General features: G+C 45.2%; 1 protein-coding gene across 3 annotated transcripts in view; it reads left to right on the top strand.

Annotated features, from left to right (window-relative positions):
• The window catches only part of SHISA6 (shisa family member 6), a 260,931-nt gene that overhangs the window by 106,503 nt on the left and 135,674 nt on the right, over positions 1-18,754 (top strand). For 2 of the 3 annotated variants that reach the window (XM_024127536.1, XM_007120331.2), the window contains exon 3: positions 15,702-15,797. The exons of the other annotated variant lie outside the window; for it this stretch is intronic. In XM_024127536.1, coding sequence (XP_023983304.1) covers positions 15,702-15,797 — 96 coding nt within the window. The remainder of the gene's footprint in view (positions 1-15,701; positions 15,798-18,754) is intronic. 3 annotated transcript variants of the gene reach the window in all.

The raw sequence follows: 18,754 nt of genomic DNA, 5'->3' as shown, positions 1-18,754 counted from the left end.
GCGGAGCACAGGCTCCGGACGCGCAGCCTCAGCGGCCATGGCTCACGGGCCCAGCCGCTCCGCGGCACATGGGATCTTCCCGGATCGGGGCACGAACCCGCGTCCCCTGCCATCAGCAGGCGGACTCTCAACCACTGCGCCACCAGGGAAGCCCCTAAACATTTTTATAAAATCTGCTCCATTCATCTTTCCTTTCTTTGTGCTTCCTCTCTGCCCTCATGTGTAGACATGTCTTGCTCAGCCAAGGTTGGGAAGATCTTCACAGTTTCTTCTACTTCTTTTACTAACTCATTTTTTCCTATGAAATTCTGGACTCTAACTGGAACATGTTTTGATGAATGGCATATGTTCTGCTCAGAATATGTTTGTCTGCAAGAAACACAAATCCACTCAACATACCTCGAATAAAAAGAAGCGTATTCAACAACACAGGGGTGTCTCGAGGCTGCAGAAACTCCTGGGCCTCCTGGGAACGGGGCCAAGAGTCTCTCTCTGGGGCCTTTCTCTTTGCAACAACGTTCTTCTTTCTGGACCAGGTCTTTCAGCTCCTACTTGGTTTGGGAATGCACAGAATCTCGGGGTGTCTTGACAGCAGCACCAACTCTGTATGACTTTACATGTCCAAATACTCTGACTGGAAGTCCTTCAAACTCTTAATTTATATTCTTGAGAGCAAAAAAAGCATCTGGTTCAGCACAGTTCATGGGTTGGTTTGTCTGTGTCTGTTTTTCATTTCTGGCTCAATCAGCTCCGGCCAGGAAAGGGGAGACGGTCGTGTGATACAAAATAACCAAGGTTTCCCTCTTTATTAGGAAATTAGTGTGGCCCTTCCAAAAGGATGTATGTCTGGGCAAAGCACCCCAGTATGTCTGTTTGAGGAGAAACTGTAGACATCCGTCTAGTTTTCCCCACATAGCTAACCAATACCTTTTTTTCTTCCTTTCTTTTCTCACCAGTAGCAATAATGGAGTGAAGGCCAGCAGTGCCCTAAGGAACAGGGCAAGTGCTGTAGGTACTCAGAGGTGGGACCAGGTCATGGCCACCTGGGTTCAGGGGACTTTCACCTTTTCCATGTCATGGGGAGAACAGACTACATGCCATAGCTGATTGATCACCTGCAGGACTTGCCAAAGGGGTGCCTGGGCCCAGGATATTGGACGCAATATTCTTTTTCACTTCTTGCCATTGAGCTGAAATCCTTGGTCCCATATTCCTGGGCCCAGTTCTTTTGAACATGACCTCCACTGACCTTCTTTCTGATGCTTTCCCAAATTTCCCTCTCTTGCGATTTAATATGTCTTTATTTCTCATGGCAGCCTGAAGCTGCTGAAAGGCTACAGGCCAGGGGTAAAACAATGTTCTTCTCACATCTTGCCTACTTACATGACTAGCTGCGCACTTTGGGACAAATTATTTAAACCAGGGAAGATTTTATTTTGCTTATGTGCTGTATGGAACTATGGAGGTGTAGAGCAGGAATATGTTATCTTCAGTAGAACTCCCAAAAGTTTTTTCAAAGTGGTTTATCATTTTGGGTTCCCCCAGCAGTGAATGAGAGTTGGTATTGCCAGCCTTTTTAATGTTAGCCATTCTGGTGGGTGTGTAATGGTATCTCATTGTAGTTATAAACATCAGTTTTTTAAGCCTTAAAAACTTGCTTTGAAGCCATAGGTCATCCACCGATGAGATATGTGAATAGGAGCAAGATACCTAAACACTTGGAGATTCAATTTCCTCAACTACAAAGTAGGGGATACTCTTGCCCACCTCCAGAGATTTTATGAAGATTGAACGAGATAATGATTACAAAGCAGAGGGTCTGGCTCATAAAAACCCTCAGTATGAAATAATAACTATTGTGGCTATAGTTGTTATTATTATTGCTATTATTGCTATATTATTATTACTGCAACTGATATAATCCAGGTCAAGAAATCACTTATTTGGTTAAGGTTGTCCTGCATATGAAGACATTATTGGTTGAAATTGTCAAATATATATATATATATATATATAAACATATATATGTACACATACATATTTTTTTAATGGTTTAACGTCCTCTAAGGCAGTTGGCATTGATTAAAGAAGAATTATGAGAGAAGAAATTCATTTAATTTATCAACAGCTATCCAGTAGGTACAACCTATGTGCCCAGCACTATTCTGGATGCTCGGCTTCCCTTCTTGTGGAAGGTAAGCTCTGGGTTTAAGAAGAGGAGTAGACAATAAACAATAACCAAAGAGGTGAACAAGATAGTTTTACGTAAGGCTCCATGGATACGATGAAAGTAGAATGATGTGATAGAGAATGTCAGGGAGCCTACAGTAGATGGGGTGATTAGAGAAGGCCTCTCCCAGGAGGTAACATTTTGCAATCAGACCTGAATGATTAAGAAGGATCTGGGCTTGCACAGATCTGAGGCCTGGGTATTCCAAGGTTGAGGGAACGGCAAGTGCAAGGCTGTAAGGCAGGCATGAGCTGGGCACATTGGAAGAACAGAAGATCCACCGTGGCTGTAGTGGGATGGGGAGGGGGAGGCTGGCAGGGCCATGGCATGCAGGGTCCTGCAGAGTGTTTTACATTTTTATTATTAAATGTATTATGAAGCTGTGCAAGATATTTAGAAAAGGCATAGTGGGATCCGATGTCTCTTTTTAGGAGATTACTTTTAAGTGTGCTCTGTAGAGAATAGATAGCTGTGGGTAGAGAGGTAGGTCGGAAGGCTGGTCCTACTGTCGCAGGAGGTCAGGTGAGAGGTAGTGGTGGCTTTGAACTAGTAGGCGGCAGGAGAGACGGGGAGCAGTGGGTGGGTATCAGGTGCATTTTGCAGATGGTCCTCAGAGAGCTCTCTGACGATGGGAGGATGAGATAAAGAGAGGAATCAAGGCTCTAGGACTGGGTAGGTGATGGTGAGGAAGAGTAGGTAGAAAGGGTTTTGGGGGCTGTAGAAGTAAAGTTTTCTCCTGATCGTTGTTATGGGTTGAATCGTGTCCTTCAGAAAGATCTGCTGAAGTCTGAATCCTTGTGAACGTGGCCTTATTTGGAAGTAGGGTTTTTGCAGATGGAAAAGCGAGCGAAGATGAGGTCACAGTGAAGGAAGGGCGGACAACAGTGGCTGATGCTGCAACAATAACTGAGTGGAGAGATGGACATACAAGCTGGACAGAAAGGAACCGGGAACAAAATGTGAGGGGAAGAAGTGACTCTCAGCAACTCTTGACAGATTGTCTTTTGTGGGGCAGCAGAGAAATGGGGCAGCGACTGGATCGGGAGGCCTGGGGTCAAGGGAGAGCATTGTGTTTACGGTGGTGAGGGTCTGGAGGAGTTTATGTGTATCTGAGCCTGTTGAGGAAGGGAGATGGATGATTAGGAAGGAAGGGGTACTTTTAGGAGCTCAGTCCTTGAGAAGGTGAGAGGGGATGGATATTTTTTTAAATTAATTAATTTATTTATTTTTGGCTGCGTTGGGTCTTCGTTGCTGCCCGGGGGTTTTCTCTAGTTGCGGCGAGCAGGGGCTACTCTTCATTGAGGTGCGCAGGCTTCTCATTGTAGTGGCTTCTCTTGTTGCGGTGCACGGGCTTCAGTAGTTGTGGCACGCAGGCTCAGTAGTTGTGGCTTGTGGGCTCAGCAGTTGTGTCTCGCAGGATCTAGAGCGCAGGCTCAGTAGTTGTGGCACACGGGCTTAGTTGCCCCGCGGCATGTGGGATCTTCCGTGGCATGTGGGACCAGGGCTTGAACCTGTGTCCCCTGCATTGGCAGGCAGATTATTAACCACTGCGCCACCAGGGAAGTCCGGGATGGATATTAACAAGGGTGTTTCACTCACTTTAATAGCAGGGAAGACAGAGACAGAGGGTGGATGTCAATTTCCTATAAATGAGAGAGTGCCTTTCCTACTGCTCCAATTTCTTCCTGGAGTATGAGGTCAGGTCATCAGTTGAAGGCAATGGAGAGCAGGAGGTGTCTGAGGTTCCAGGAGCCAGGAGAAACCAGAAAAGACATTGGAAAGTGAAAGAGCAAACATTCCAGGGAAGGAGAGAAGAATCACAAAGGAACCCGTGCAGGCTGGTGGGAGACGGAGTGGCTTCCTTTTGATGTGAGACGGTTTCCTCTCGCCAGATCTTCGTGAGTCTGTCTTTTCCAGAGCACATTGGTGACAATTGCAGAGAGTACCCTAAACCACCAAGGGATAATGATACTACCAGCGTGAGCCTTGAGATTCTCCCCAAGGTAGTGGGTAGCGGAGAGGCCTCCCTGGAGCTTTGAATAATTGTTAACCTAAGACTCTTCCTTTCCTTTCTCCCTGGAGTATTTTGAAATAGTAGAGGTTTGCTCCTCTAGTAATAATCATTGTTATAGTAACAATTTATTGAAGAAGTGTAAAACGATCTGTGCTTTATATGTATTCCTGCATCTAATTTCATATTCATCACATCCTCATGAGGCGGGCAGCATTCCCATTTTATGGATGAGAATAACTGAGGCTAAGGACGGGTAAACGGTTTGTCCAGAGCCACATGGCTGGTGTCAGAGCCAAGTTGATTTGTTGGAAGCCTGTGCTCTTACCTCCTGTCTATTACTGAGACATGTCTGGGTCATTTGAATATAAATCTTCTCTCATGGATAACTTCTCAGATATATGTAATAGCCCACACATTAAATTGTCTTCCCATTGGGAGATAGAAAATAATTATAGCCCCCCAAATTCTCCCCTCTCCAATTGCTTCTTCTGGTCTCTCTCAGGCAAAAGGGTCTCTCTTGTGCGTTTTGGAAGAGATGGGCTCCCTTGAGCGGTGGCTAGAAGCATGGCTTTCCCAGAAGCATGATGGAATGAATGTAATCCCAAGAATATGTAGTGACATAGGATTTAGGTTCTGTCCTAAATCACAGGTTAGTCATACTGGGACTTTGTATCATTATTGAACTTCTCTGAGACTGTTTATTCATCTGCAAAATGGAGATAATTTTGTCTTCAAATAATTTCCTCTAGATAATAACAGGCATTCGTTGCCAATGTCTCCATGTAAGGGCACCTGATAAAACTCTATAAGATGGTAGACTTTCTCAGCATCATTCCATTGACGACCCCCCCCCCCCCCCTCATTCGGCTGCACTCAGAGGAAGCTCAGTGTTTTTTGCAGAGCAATGTCTCCATGTAAGGGCACCTGATAAAACTCTATAAGATGGTAGACTTTCTCAGCATCATTCCATTGACGACCCCCCCCCCCCCCCACTAATTCGGATGCACTCAGAGGAAGCTCAGTGTTTTTTGCAGAGTAAGAGAAGAGGTCAAGGGTCAGAGGGGAAAGCAGGCCCCAGTCACCCCATGGCTAAGCCACTCCCTATAAATCTGCATTGCGATAACAAGAGAGGGTCTGAGTAATTCACAGATTTCCTGATTGACCCCTGCGTCTACCCTAATCTCCTAAAAGGTTTGGGGCAAGGAAGGATTCTTCCCTCTCTGCATCCTTTGCCTCTTCTGCCCAGGCCTTCTTCAGGCCTCCTCTTGGCCAGGGTCCTGCTCTCAATGAGACACAACTGAAATGGTGTCATAGGCAGAGATGGGAATTTGGTTAGATGCTGGGCATCTTTCCAAGAGGATTACAGCCAGCACATCTAAAGAGAAAATAAATGGCACACCGGGGCCCCCTGAAATAGAAATCAACCTCTGCACTCTTTCCTCCAGTACAGAGGAAACCGTGGGCTGCGTGGGCACTGGGGAGAGCTCTGATCTGGGAAGACGCGGATTTTTGTCACAGCCAGCAGTGATCTTGGACTGTTCGTTCTCTCTTCCGAGCCCCAGTTTCCTCATCTGTAAGTCTTGAGGCTAGAAGAGGTGACCTTGAACGCTCCTTCACTTGTAGCATTCTTTGATTCTATCCCAATGGCTGGAGGAGGAGGAGGGCTTCGTCCTTCTAAAATCCCTGAAGATTAATGCCATCACCAATAAGGCTCTCCCTCATCCCCTTGGTAAATAATTAGGATGCACTAGAGATGTGGTTTTCACACTTTTATTTTTGAGTCATGTAATGCTTCCTTTTTTTTTTTTTTTTTTTTTGCGGTACGCGGGCCTCTCACTGTTGTGGCCTCTCCCGTGGCGGAGCACAGGCTCCGGACGCGCAGGCTCAGCGGCCATGGCTCACGGGCCCAGCCGCTCTGCGGCACGTGGGATCTTCCCGGACCGGGGCACGAACCCGTGTCCCCTGCATCGGCAGGCAGACTCTCAACCACGGCGCCACCAGGGAAGCCCCAATGCTTCCTTTTAAAAATAATCTTACCCCAAAGCATATGTAACATATAAGAGACCACAGCAGAGCCCCCTATTGCAGTGGATGAAGTTGACCTAGAGTTTGCCCTTGGCCACAGCTGGAGACCTCTACAGAGTACATATTGATGTTTTTGTTTGTCTGTTTGTTTGGTTTGGTTTCAGGCACAAAGTACCAGTTTTCTTAAATCCAAATTAACCAAACTGATGATTCAGAGGACATTAATTTGAATTGAAAGGGGTTCTTTTATGAATCACTTTCTGGAGGATTTGTTCCCTAGTGCAATGGTTACCAAGCTGTATTCTAGGTTCTGCCCCTACTCCACCCTGCTCGAGATCTTCATTCTTCTGTATCTGATGAGATTCCCCTACTTTCCTAGGGCACAACGATAACAGGATGAAAAGCACCAAACTGAAAGTCAAGATCGGGGGCGGGGTGGGCCAGTGTCCAAAACTGTCTCCCAGTGTGACCTTGACAATGCCTCTCCTCCCCCTCTCTGGGTTTACGTTTCCTCCTCTGTCAATTGAGAATATTGGCCAAGGTGTTTCCCATACTGTTCTGGCAATCTGGGATTGCTTACCTGAGCCCTCACAGCCATGAACACCTGGCCTTCACCAGGTGGGCTGCACACCTGGCCCCCATCCCCAGGTCTCCCGGCTATGGAGTCAGCAGAGGGAAGACGCCAGAGGGGAGATCTTTGGGGTTGCCCAGAGTATTTGCCAACAGCTCTGCTGACTGCACAGACTCTGGAGGAAACAGTCCCCATGTGCTTGTGGGAGCAAAGCACTAGAATTGTCACATAAAGCATTCCCAGCAGCTGCTCTCTAGAGATTCTTAAACTAGTCATTGTCAGTGCAAAATCTGCAATTCGACCTGGCCTGCCCCCAGTTTACCTTGGTAGAGCTAGCTCAGAGCTACTTTATTCACTCAACCAAAGATGACTGCATGGAGGAATGCAGGCCTCCGGGCTCCCAGCCCCAGATCCCTCGTGGGGCCATATGTGTGTGCTCTTGGGAATTAGAAGGAGCCCTAGGGTTTCCTGGGGGAAGAGCTCTCAGGCCAAATAGCAAAGCCCAAGCTCTCTGCAGCTCCTGCTCTTGACTCTCTCTGGTCTGAGGTCAGCTGAGGGCACACACAGAGTAAGAAGACCCCAGGGGGCTTCCCTGGTGGCGCAGTGGTTGAGGGTCCGCCTGCCGATGCAGGGCACACGGGTTCGTGCCCCGGTCCGGGAGGATCCCACATGCCGCGGAGCGGCTGGGCCCGTGAGCCATGGCCGCTGAGCCTGCGCGTCCGGAGCCTGTGCTCCGCGACGGGAGAGGCCACAACAGTGGGAGGCCCGTGTACTGCAAAAAGAAGACCCCAGGGAGTTCCCTGGATGGGAAAGAGGAAAGACCGTGGTCTCGATGTAAATAGGAGCTCCCATTTATTGAGGCTTCTTGGCGCGGAGTATTAGACAAAACGATTTATACACAGGATCTCATTTAATCCTTACCACCAACCCGCCAGGTGGGTGTTAGGGTCTGCGTCAGATGAATGCTGCGTCACTTACACAAGGAGAAGTGTCTCCTCTCACTTCCTGGCCCCTATACTTCTTTTTATAAAATGACAGTTATTAGAGGTGTGTTTTTTTTCATATTAGGAAAAGTACAAAGAGAAAAACAAAGACTGGCCCACGATCTCACTCCCTAATTCCCAATAAACTCTGTAAACAGTACAAAAAGAAAAATAACACATATAGGTGTTTAGGAAATTCAAACAGTACAGGAAGTAATAAAACTCAAAGGTAAACACATCCCTTCCTTCCAGACCCTCTCCTCAAAGGAAAGATAGTTTTAGTATTTCATTTGCAAGGTTATTTGCAGGAAAAAAAAGTTTTGTATAAACCAGTCTACCTGCAGTGGGTCTCTGTATAGTCTCTCTGTGTATATTATTTTCATTTTTACTTTACATGAAAGGCATAATACTGAAACATTGCCCTACACTCTGCTGTTTTTTCCACTTTCTGTACCTTAGAGCTCTTCCCACATCGGCACACACAGCCCTGCCTCATTCTTTTTTAATAGCTGTGTAGTATTCCATTGTTTGGACAGATTCCAGTTGACTTAGCCCCCCATTGACAGAAAGTATTGCAATCAATGCTGCACTGTCTAGCCTGGTTCATATCTTATGGAAAAACTTGAGAGCATATATGTAGGGAAAATTCCTAGCAGTGAGATACTAAGTCAATGGCCTGTCCTTCAAAGAGGCGCCACTAATTTATACTCCCACCAGCAGCAATGAGAAAGCCCATTCCCCTGGCACTGGGTCTCATCAAATGCTTCAGTTTTGCCAAATTGATTCATCTTTTGAAAAAGATAGCTCCTGTTTTGATTTGCATTTTCTTAATTATGAGTTAAGGTTAATCACATTTTTATATCTCCATTGACTTTAAAATTTTTTTCTTTCTTCTTTTGGGGGGCGGGGAGGGTAATTCCCTATTCATATTCCTTGTGCATTTTTTTCTAGTATATTGTTATTATCATTATTGTCGTTGTTGGTTATTGTTATTGATATGATGGAGCTTTTTGTAAACAAAGGGAAACCCCTTTCTCACACGTTAAACCCCAGGGTTTTACATGTGTTTTGATGTTGGTCTGTGGCCTGTTTTCCCGTGAAGAAGGTCAACAGTGCAGTGGCTGCAGAGCAGGGCCCTGGCCAGCACCGTCGAGCTCCCTGCCAGCTTCCCAGAGACCAGCTCCCTGTCTGTTCTGAGCGCATGCAACGCACTGCAGGCAGGCTCTAAAGATGGAGCACTGTTCCCCCTATCGCGGAAGCTACTTCTGGTTTTATTTCATCACAATAATATATTTTTATTGCCCTATTTGCATACCAGATTTTCCAGGGCAACTCCGGTTTCACTCAAATTTATTTAGGTCAATACAGACAATTTATTAAATGTTATGTACAATCTAATTTACCAATCTTTCCTTAATGAATTTTTGGATCTGTGTACTGTAAAGATAACAAATAAGTACATCCATGGTTTGAGAAAAAAATTCTATAGTTTTACTCCTTGCTTGACAGATTTCATCATTGGGCGGCTTTTTCTTCTTCCAGTGAGGACTTGAGGATATTTTAGTCTCTGAGTTCTTAAAAACTGGAAACTCTCTGTTTCCTTTATTGTTGGAGAATAATTTGGAAGTGAGTAAAATACTTGGGTAACCTTTCCATCTATGTGTCTATCGATCATCTATTTAATCTATGTATTCATCCATCGTCTATCAATGAATCTATCTATAGCTATCTTAGAAACAAAATAAAATAATTATTTAGTAGCCAGACGTGTCCCCAGAAGTATCTGTTTTCCTGAAGTCAGTATTTATCACATCCATGAATTTCTTTGTACTTGTATAGCACTGCATTTGCACGTATTTAAACAATGTAGTGGTGTGTTGCATGTTTTAAAACTCTCTGTGATGTCATCCTCTTTGCCTTCAGCTAGTTTAGTGTGGTTCTCAACATAACTAAGAATCGTCCATGTTGATACAGCTCTGATTCATTTTATCTGCACCATTGTATAGGATTACATTGTCTGAATATACCGCGATTTATCCCTTTTCTCCTGGTAGGGAATACAGGGTTTTTTCCCTGTTTGTCTTTTTTAGAAACAGTGTTGTCCATGAACATGCTTGTGTGTATCTCCCTATGCGCACGCGTGAGGATGTATCTCAGGCATAGACCTGAAGGTGAAGTTGCCGGTTCTGTGGTGCATCTGTTGTCAACTTTATTAGCCGTCACCAAAGTTCCTTCCAAAGCAGTTGTACCAATTTGCACTCCCACCAGAAGTGTGCAGGGGTTCTTGTTTCTGCTTATCCGTGTCCAGAGTCCCAAGCATTTTCATTTTTGCCAGTCTACTGGGTGTGAAATGATATCTCATTATGGTTTTAATTTGAATTTCCTTGATTACCTGTGAGATGGAACACCACTTTTATTGGCTCTTCCGGTTTTCACTTCTGTGACTTGCTTATTCATCTCTTTTGCCTGTTCTTTCTATTGGATTGCTTTACTTTCTTATTAATTTGAACTTATTTGTGTGTTCTTGATATTAATATAAATGTATGTCTCTATCCGTTGACTTAGAGTTTCCTGATTGCTTTTGAGGTATCAGAGTTTCGTTTTCTTCTGGTTTATTAATGAGCACGGACTTTATTTACATTACTGGTTGATACAGAAGTCTCAAATTGTTAAAAGTGCGACAAAAAGAAGTATACTTTTGCTTTTAGAAGGTGCTTTTCCCAGAAACAGATACAAACAGACAAACCAAGCTCAGCAAAACAAGAAAAACCACTTCTTGGATTCTTTTTTTTTATTGAGGCATAATTGATATACAATATTATATTAGTATTTGACATTTATATACGTGGCAAAATGATCGTCATAGTAAGCCTAGTTACCACCTGTCACCGTGCAGACTTACTACAATATTATTGACTATGTTCCCCATGCTGAACTTTATACCCCCATGACTTATTTATAACCGAAGTTTGTACTGCTCCATCCCCTTCAGCCGTTTTGTCTCTCCCCCATCCCCTCCCCTCTACCGAAATAAAAGTCTCAAAATTCTTTAAAAGATCCCTTCGCTTTCCGTAGGTTTAGTGTTTTATGAAGTTGGCTCGTGTTTCCCCCTTTTCTTCCTAAATGGCATCTCACCAGCATATATATAGATATTTAGATATCTGTCCTTCAAACATATAGTCTGATATTTGACTAAAGTCTTCCATCTGCTCAGAAGAAAATCTATTAACTTTTCACCATTGTTTCTGAATTATCCCTTCTGTCTCTCTCCTGGGCATCTTATTTTAAATAGATAGTGGCTTCTGGAGTTGTCCTTTCTGTCTCCTTCCTTCCTCCCGTCCTTCTTGTCTCTTCACTCTTCCCTACTGAGTACCTGCTGCATCTCTCTTATTGGAATTGCCTTCACCAGCTTCTTCACTATCCACCCTGCTGTCCATATTTGCAACTCAGGCAGACTGTCCTGATCAGTTTGTTCCCCCACCCTCCTCCATGGCTGCTGATTGAATTTCACCGCTGCGAAATTCTCTTAAATCTTATTGAGGTCACCATTCAGATATTACCTTATTTTTCCCCTCCTGTTTCTTGCAGCAAATCTCTTTTATAGAGAAACTTTCCGTTTACTCGAGGTCGCTTTCTCATCAGAGCCACCAGCATCAGGCAACTCCAGCAACCCAGCCCCAGACCTCTCTTTAGCTTTCGTCTGCCTCCCACCTGGGGACCCTCAGTGCTGTTCCTGTGACTCCTGACTTCTGAAGGATGCTGATGGTGAGAGGGCAGGGGCAGAGCTGGAGGGAGCCACGTCATCCAGATGCTGCTTTTGCAAGTTTGGTCCAGCAGGTGGGGGCAGGCACACTCTCTGTGCAACCTGCGACCACCCTTGTTCCTGATCGGGGGCTGTGTGTTTGTGATGTTGCCACGTGGGTGTGCATTCCTGCTACTTACGTGCGCTCACAGAGCTCCTGCTTACCTCTGCCTGGAGCTCTGCTGGATATAGGGCCATTTCTCTGGAACAGCAATTTGGGCAAAATTTGTGCTCCTTTAGCCTCCTGCCTCGATGGCCAGCGGGAGGGCATGGACTTGGGGTCATAGCTGCAGAAGAGAGAAGGGGGTGGCTCTTTGTGTTACGGCTAAAGAATTCGGTGGTACCCATTCATACCATTCACATCATTGACCCTTGAACTCTGCACACCCCCCAGGCAAAGAAGGGGCATTGCCTCTCCTCACATCTGACCGTCCACTTGCACAGGGCTTCAGTTTACCAGCCATTCTCTTCACACTGCCCTTGAAGGAAGTGATTGTTCCTTTGGAGGGTACAGAGAACGTAAATCATTCTAGACCTTGACCTCTTCACATTGGCCCGGATCTGGCTGAAGACTGACCTGCCCATAGTTCTCTGAAACACCGTGGTTCATAAAGTCTGGTCCCTGGACTTGAGACCATCATCAGCACCACCTGGGAACTCGTTAGAAACAAAAATTATCAGCCCTCTCCTCCGACCCACTGAATCAGGAATTCCGGGGCTGGGGCTGGGCAATCTGTGCCGTCCAGGTGAGTCTGATGAACTCAAGTTTGAGGACCACGGCTCGAACAAAAGCCGAAACTGCCACCGTGCCTCTTCCAGCTGTCCCGGGAGAGGCTGTTGAAAAATATAAAGGCTCCCTGGAGACTTGGGTTCCCAGTGACAGGTGTCTAGACTTGGTTTTTGTATTTACTTTTCATTTGAACTCAGTATTTTCCAGACCTGTTTGACCATAGAATTCCTTATTCCCGTTATGTGCTCCTGGTCCTGCCTCATTCCCCTCAAAACCTCAGTATGTGAAACTCCACACGTCTGAGATCCAACGTCTGTGAACCTGGGAATCATCACGTGGGCTTCTCCTGGCTTAGCGTTTCCCCGGGTCCTGGCTAAAGCCTCAGAGAAGAATCACAACTGCACTTGTTCAGACTGAGGGGTGAGCTGGCTAGGGAGAGGGTTGTAGAAAGAGTGTGGATTTAGAGGCGGGTAGACCTGGTCGGGATCCAGGGTCCACCACTGACTAGCTCCATGAACTTGGGAAAATGACCTTTTTCCACAGGGCTCTTGTGAGGAGTAAACGAAGCCAGGTGCACAGGACGGAACTGACATGGGGTTTGCAGTCAGAAGACCAGGATGCTAGTGATGGTTCAGTCATCTTCCGACTTGACACCCCTGGCCTCAGTTTTTCCATCAATAAAATGGGGGAATAATAATAATAATAGACAACCTACCACGTGGTAGTGATTAAAATTTTAAGGAAATAATATATATGAATGAACTTTGTAAACTGCATAATGCTACAGAATGTTCGGCCGCTGTGTCAGATTAAACCGCGTTTTCAGGGGCTCTGTCCCTTTGTCTGGCACATAGTAGGTGATCGGGTGATTTAGTTGGCTTTCAGTCAGGCACCACCCCAGAGCAGTAGCGCAGTGCTTAACCCTGAGGGACCTTGTTCCAGCTGACAGATAAGAATGAATTGAAGTAGCAAAGGCACTGTTTTATGTGCCATCTCTCTCAGGATTGATTTGTTTATCAAAAAATTTTATTTATAAGGAGCACAAAAATAAACCAGCCCAAACTCTGCAGGATGTAACAGAGGTTCTGAATTAATGAGGTCCAAATTTATGAGGGTTCAGAATTGTTGCTTCCTTTTCTTAACTCTTCTGTTGCCGGGAGGGACCCTGGGGGGGAATGACCCCTCCACACGCCCCTTGTCCATTTCTCCTTCATCCCCTGATGAAGTTGCATTTTTCCAGGACTAGAGTTGGATTTCTGGAGCTGTGACATGGCTTGGGATATGGGCAGAAGCCTCTTAGTTCAGCTCCAATAATTCTTTTCTATAAAATTCTGGGTTGTGACTACATTATTTTACAGCAAGGGAGTTCCTTGTGGAAAGCTGTGTGCCCCGAGGAAGGAGGTATTTATTGCAGAGTGGAGGGCATGAGGGAAACAATGGCAGAATTCTCTTATGTTCTTCATGCACTAGGATCGCGGTTCTCGGTGTTTGGTCCCTATAGGCTCGACAGCATCAGAATCACCAGGCTACTCGATAGAAATGCAAAACCCTGAGCCCCATCCCAGATCTACTGACTCAGAAACTCTGGGGGCGGGGCCCAGCAGGTTTGAACCTGCCCTTCTGGTTTTTCTGATGCACACTCAGGGTTGAGCACCTTTGATCTGGGAGAAGGAAGGAAGGAACAGGGCCAGCCTGACGTCACTCTTCAGAGGAAGGATGCTGGAGTCCGGAACCTAAATAGTGGGTGGTGCTGGGCACCCACGAGGACCCCAGCAAATGTCCATTGCACCCACCTGAACAAACTGAAATTCAGTTGTTTATCCATTTACTCTAGGGCAATGCTTCTTCCTCCCGGCGGCGCATTAGAACCACCTAGAGACCTCGTTAAAAATACCCTGACCAACTGAACCAGAATCCCTGGAGTAGTGTCGGGACATCTGTATTTTTAAAAGCTTCCAGATGATTCTGACACGTGCTCATTTTTGAGATCTAATGCAGAGGGTGCCTCGCTAAGAAAAAATATGATTTAGTTTGTCTTTACATTTATCATAGATTTTTCTGTTGGAAATGTATTTTACCTATTTATATTATAAAAATTACATACTCGTTATAGAAAAAAAACTTGGAAAATACAGAAAAGTTGAAAGGAGAGAAGCAACAAGACTCATGTTCCAACTATGTAAAGGTGGTAGTCAGTATCAGGTGTGTTTTCCTTCAATCTGTTTGTTTAATACACTGGTTTGCATTTTTTATAGTGTTGTGATCATACTTAATATAGCATTTTCTTCCACTTTTTTACTTAACATTACATCTTTGGTAGTCTGCACATTGTTACAATTGTAAGTAGAGTTTTTAATATGCTCTTGTGGCAACATGACAAAAATAGACCTTTTCTCCATTTTCACACGTGCATAGTTCAAGAGGGTGTTTAGAGAGGACTTCTTTTCTTTATAAGGCCTATATTTCAAGTGTATTGTGAAATCCTACTTTGACTATCAGAAACAGAATATTAACTCTTTCTTTTCTCTTTGAATGTCTTCTCCCAGGGTCCTAATCTGTCCTCGGACTTTTCGTCACCCCAGCCCCACAGGTAGATGGATAGACGAGGCTGATGAGGGATAAAAATCTTACTACAGAAAGTCGAGAGAGGAAAACACATAAATATCTTCCCAATGTTTTAGAGCCACCACCCTACCTGTCAGCCTCAGCAGATGTTGGATGTCTCCTAAGCCACAAGGCTATAATTCGTAGGATGAGGTTTGATTCGTAAACACACACACACATAGAGCATTCTGATCAGAACTGTACTTCTACGCTTTGGAAAGAAAGAAACCAAGGGAATAAGGCAAGAAAAAGAAAGAAGGAAGCTGGGACAAAGGAAAGGATGGTAGGGCAAACAGACTGAAGTTCTGATGTGCTCAGTCAGAAATGCCAAAGTCAAGCCCTTTTTCCCACCTCTCCTTTTAACATAAGCTTCCCAGAACTTTCTTCTTTGTTGCACAGTTATATGTGCATGTATGTGTATGTGTGTGTATATATATATATATATATATACACACATATATATGTGTATGTATTTAAAATGGTAATATATATAAAGTATGTAATACTTATATATTACGTACTTCATATATATACTTTATATGTTTATAATATATATTATATATAAATTTATAAAATTATATATATATTTTTTTGTTTGTTTCCTTGATTGCTTCTACCTTCTGGCTCGGCTGCTGATTTGAAATTAAGTTCACCATCATTGTTGGGGGAGCTGGAGCAGCAATGTTTGTCTTCTTGTTGGTGTCATGGACGCGCCAGGTAATTCTGCCCCATCTTCTTGCAGGACATTATGGGAAGGATGCTTACCGAAGTGGAGGACCTGATCTCCATAACTTCATCTCATCTGGATTTGTCACGTTAGGAAGAGGACACACGAAGGGTACAGTGGAAACCATTTTTTACTAAAATACAGGGGTTGCCTAGGGAACCCCGATCTGAAATGTGAAGATGGTGTGGAGGCCAGAGGCTGGTCCAGGACAGGATAAGTTGGGTGGTTTCCATGGCTGCTTATCCTGGTGACATGTGTGGCTTCTGACAGGAGTGACCAGGAGGTCACAGGTGTGACTCTAGAAGGCAATAATAGACTTCCAAGAGGTATGCGTCCTGCCCCGCCCACGGCGTGGAGCAGGACACAGATGCCAGTGGCTCCCCGTGGGAGGGGACCGCAGGCGGCATGGTGGGAAACACTGCCGACGGATGTGGCAGCATCTGCAAAGTGTTCGTCCTCCTCTTGGCTATTATTCCTTTCCATTTGGAAGCCACATTTTGTAAACTGCTGTCAATGTTCTGTACTGTGGGTCTCTAAGCCAGCACGCATGTCGAGTTTTGGCGTCCTAAGTGTGTCTATGTAAACTCTCCATGATGGGCATACAAAGGTAGAGGTTACACAGACCTTCAAGCCACAAGCTGAAAGCTAACGTGGCATTTCTGCTGAGCTGCTTTATGACCTAGCCGACAGCTTGCAGAGCATCTGTGCAGGGGGTGTGGCATCTTCGATTCTGTCTTTTGTTTAAACAGAGTTCTACTAGTGTTGTGAGCATTCTGTCCTATCAAGAGTAACTGGATCCCTAACTCCTTTGATTACCTTCCTAACACCTGTGTACTGTTATAGACAACTGTGAATTCTGTTGTAGGGATGGTATATCCCTGTCTTCCCCTGAAATATGTGTTTGTTTTAAGTGTGAGTGAACAAGGAACTTTGCAATTTTTTCTTACATTCCATGCACCCAGTTTTTAAATTCCCTGTGTGATGTTTGTTCATCCTATAGAGAAAAAAAAAATCTGTATCTGTGTATGTATTTTCTGTTGTGTCTCTTTGTGTCTAAATAAAGTTTATTGAGGATACAGGTGGCATTTGTGGCTACTAAGAGTTGCAGAATCAAATTGGGACCAGATGGCTTGGGAAGGGGAAATGGGCCTCACAGTTGACTGGTAAAAGACACAATCCTTGACGTACTCATATCAACTCAAGCCTGGGATGTATGACCCCCGTGTCATCTGCTTTGTGATAATTATCTATCACTGTGAGACCAGTTACTCCAAAATGTAGCATTTTCAGCCAGTAATAAACATTTCTTATCTCACATAGTTTGTGTGGGTCAGGAATTTGGAAGCAGCTGAGTTGGGTGCTTCTGTCTTGGGGGTCTCTCATGAGGTTACAGCCAAGGTATCAGCAGGGGTTGCTTCAGCTGAATCGGGCTTGACCGGGGCTGGAGGACTTGCTTCCAAGGTGGCGCACTTATATGGTGCTGGCTGTTGGCAGGAGGCCTCAGTTCCTCCCCGTGCCATTCTCTCCAAGGTTACTTGAGTGTCCTCACAGCATGGTGGCTGGGCTTGCCCTGAATGGGTGATCCAAGAAAGAAAAAGACAGATGCCACAATGTCTTCTATGACCAAGGCCATGGGTTACACATCATTTTCACCATATTTTATTGGTTACACAAGTCAGCCCTATTCAGGATGGGGGACTACACAGGGGTGTGAATATTGGGTGCCTAGGATCATTGAGGGCCACTTTGGAGGCTGGTTACTGCACCCCCATGACCCACGGAGCAGAGCTACAAATCGGGATCTTTCCAACTGAACATGGCCTTCTCAACTGCAGTGCTTTCTACCCTTACTTACTACTAAGGCTTCTCAATGGCAGTGGCTTCCCACCCTTACCCTGCCCCTTATAGCTGGTCCAACCTGAAACACCCAACATTTCAATCAATAGAACTCTTTATATGAATACTATAAATGTTATGGCTTTGGGTACACACATTCATTCGACAAATATTTCATGAGGCCTGACATGCACTAAGCAATATTCAGGAGTAAAACAAAATAGAATCCAGCCTTGTGGAACTCATATTCCGTTGGGGGAAGCAGACAAAATAAACCCTTGATGCTAAGTGCAGGGAGAAAACCTAAAGCAGGTAAAGGAGGCGGGGAGCTACTGTTGTCAAGGAAGCCCTCTCGGATGAGGGGGTAATTGAACAGAGACTCGCATCCCAGGCAGGGGCATCAGGAAGGCCCTGAAGTAGGTTTCTTGTAGATCAAGAAATAGGAAGGAGGCCCGTGAGTGAAGCAGGCTAGAAGGAGATGAGATCAGAGCCACAGGGGAGCCTGATCGATGGGTGTGGCTGTGAGGCTGCTTTCAAATTAGCTAGACCTCCATCGGAGCACATACAGGTGATGCTCTATCCTTATCTGTCCTTCCAGTCACTGTCACCTGGGTATCCAGGAGACTCTACCCCGCCCATGCGTGTGGCGGCTTTGCTGTGGCCTCTGCTTATTATTTCCCCATTTCATCTTGTTCTTGGTCTCATCCAGCCCTCCTGTGTGTGCATGGCCTGTCCCCCTGGTCCCTGGTCCTCTTGGTAAGGACCCTTACCAGGTCCTCTTCTCCATTCCCTTCCACTCAAAAAGGCCTCTGAAACCTCCTCTTTCCGGAAATGTACCTTGTGTGTGTTTTCGTATTTAGATGATAAGAGGTTGGGGAGGAAGTGGGGATTTGGAAATGGGGATTCCCTTCCAATATCAAGACCCTTCATCCCTGCGCAGCCTAGATCTCTGGAAAAGGGCCAAGCTCTATCCTCGCTTCCTTCAGAACAAACCAAGTTCAGCTCTGAAGGGTACTTCTAAGTAAAGCAGCCCCATGTAAATGCCCCATGGGAAGGGGACCGTTCAGAGACATCTAACCCGGGGCTGTTTCCCATCATGCGTGTTTGATTCTCTTCCTTTTCTTTCTTTATTTACTTTTGCTTCAACTCCAATTACTGCCTTTCGGGTCCCTCCCCTTTTATTCCTTTTTTTTTTTTTTTTTTTTTTTTGTGGTATGCGGGCCTCTCTCTGC

The sequence above is a fragment of the Physeter macrocephalus genome, chromosome 14, assembly GCF_002837175.3.
Source record: "Physeter macrocephalus isolate SW-GA chromosome 14, ASM283717v5, whole genome shotgun sequence".
NCBI classification, from domain to species: Eukaryota; Metazoa; Chordata; class Mammalia; order Artiodactyla; family Physeteridae; genus Physeter; species Physeter macrocephalus.
The sequence above is the reverse complement of the archived record's forward strand: the minus strand, read 5'-3'. Positions and strand labels throughout refer to the sequence as shown.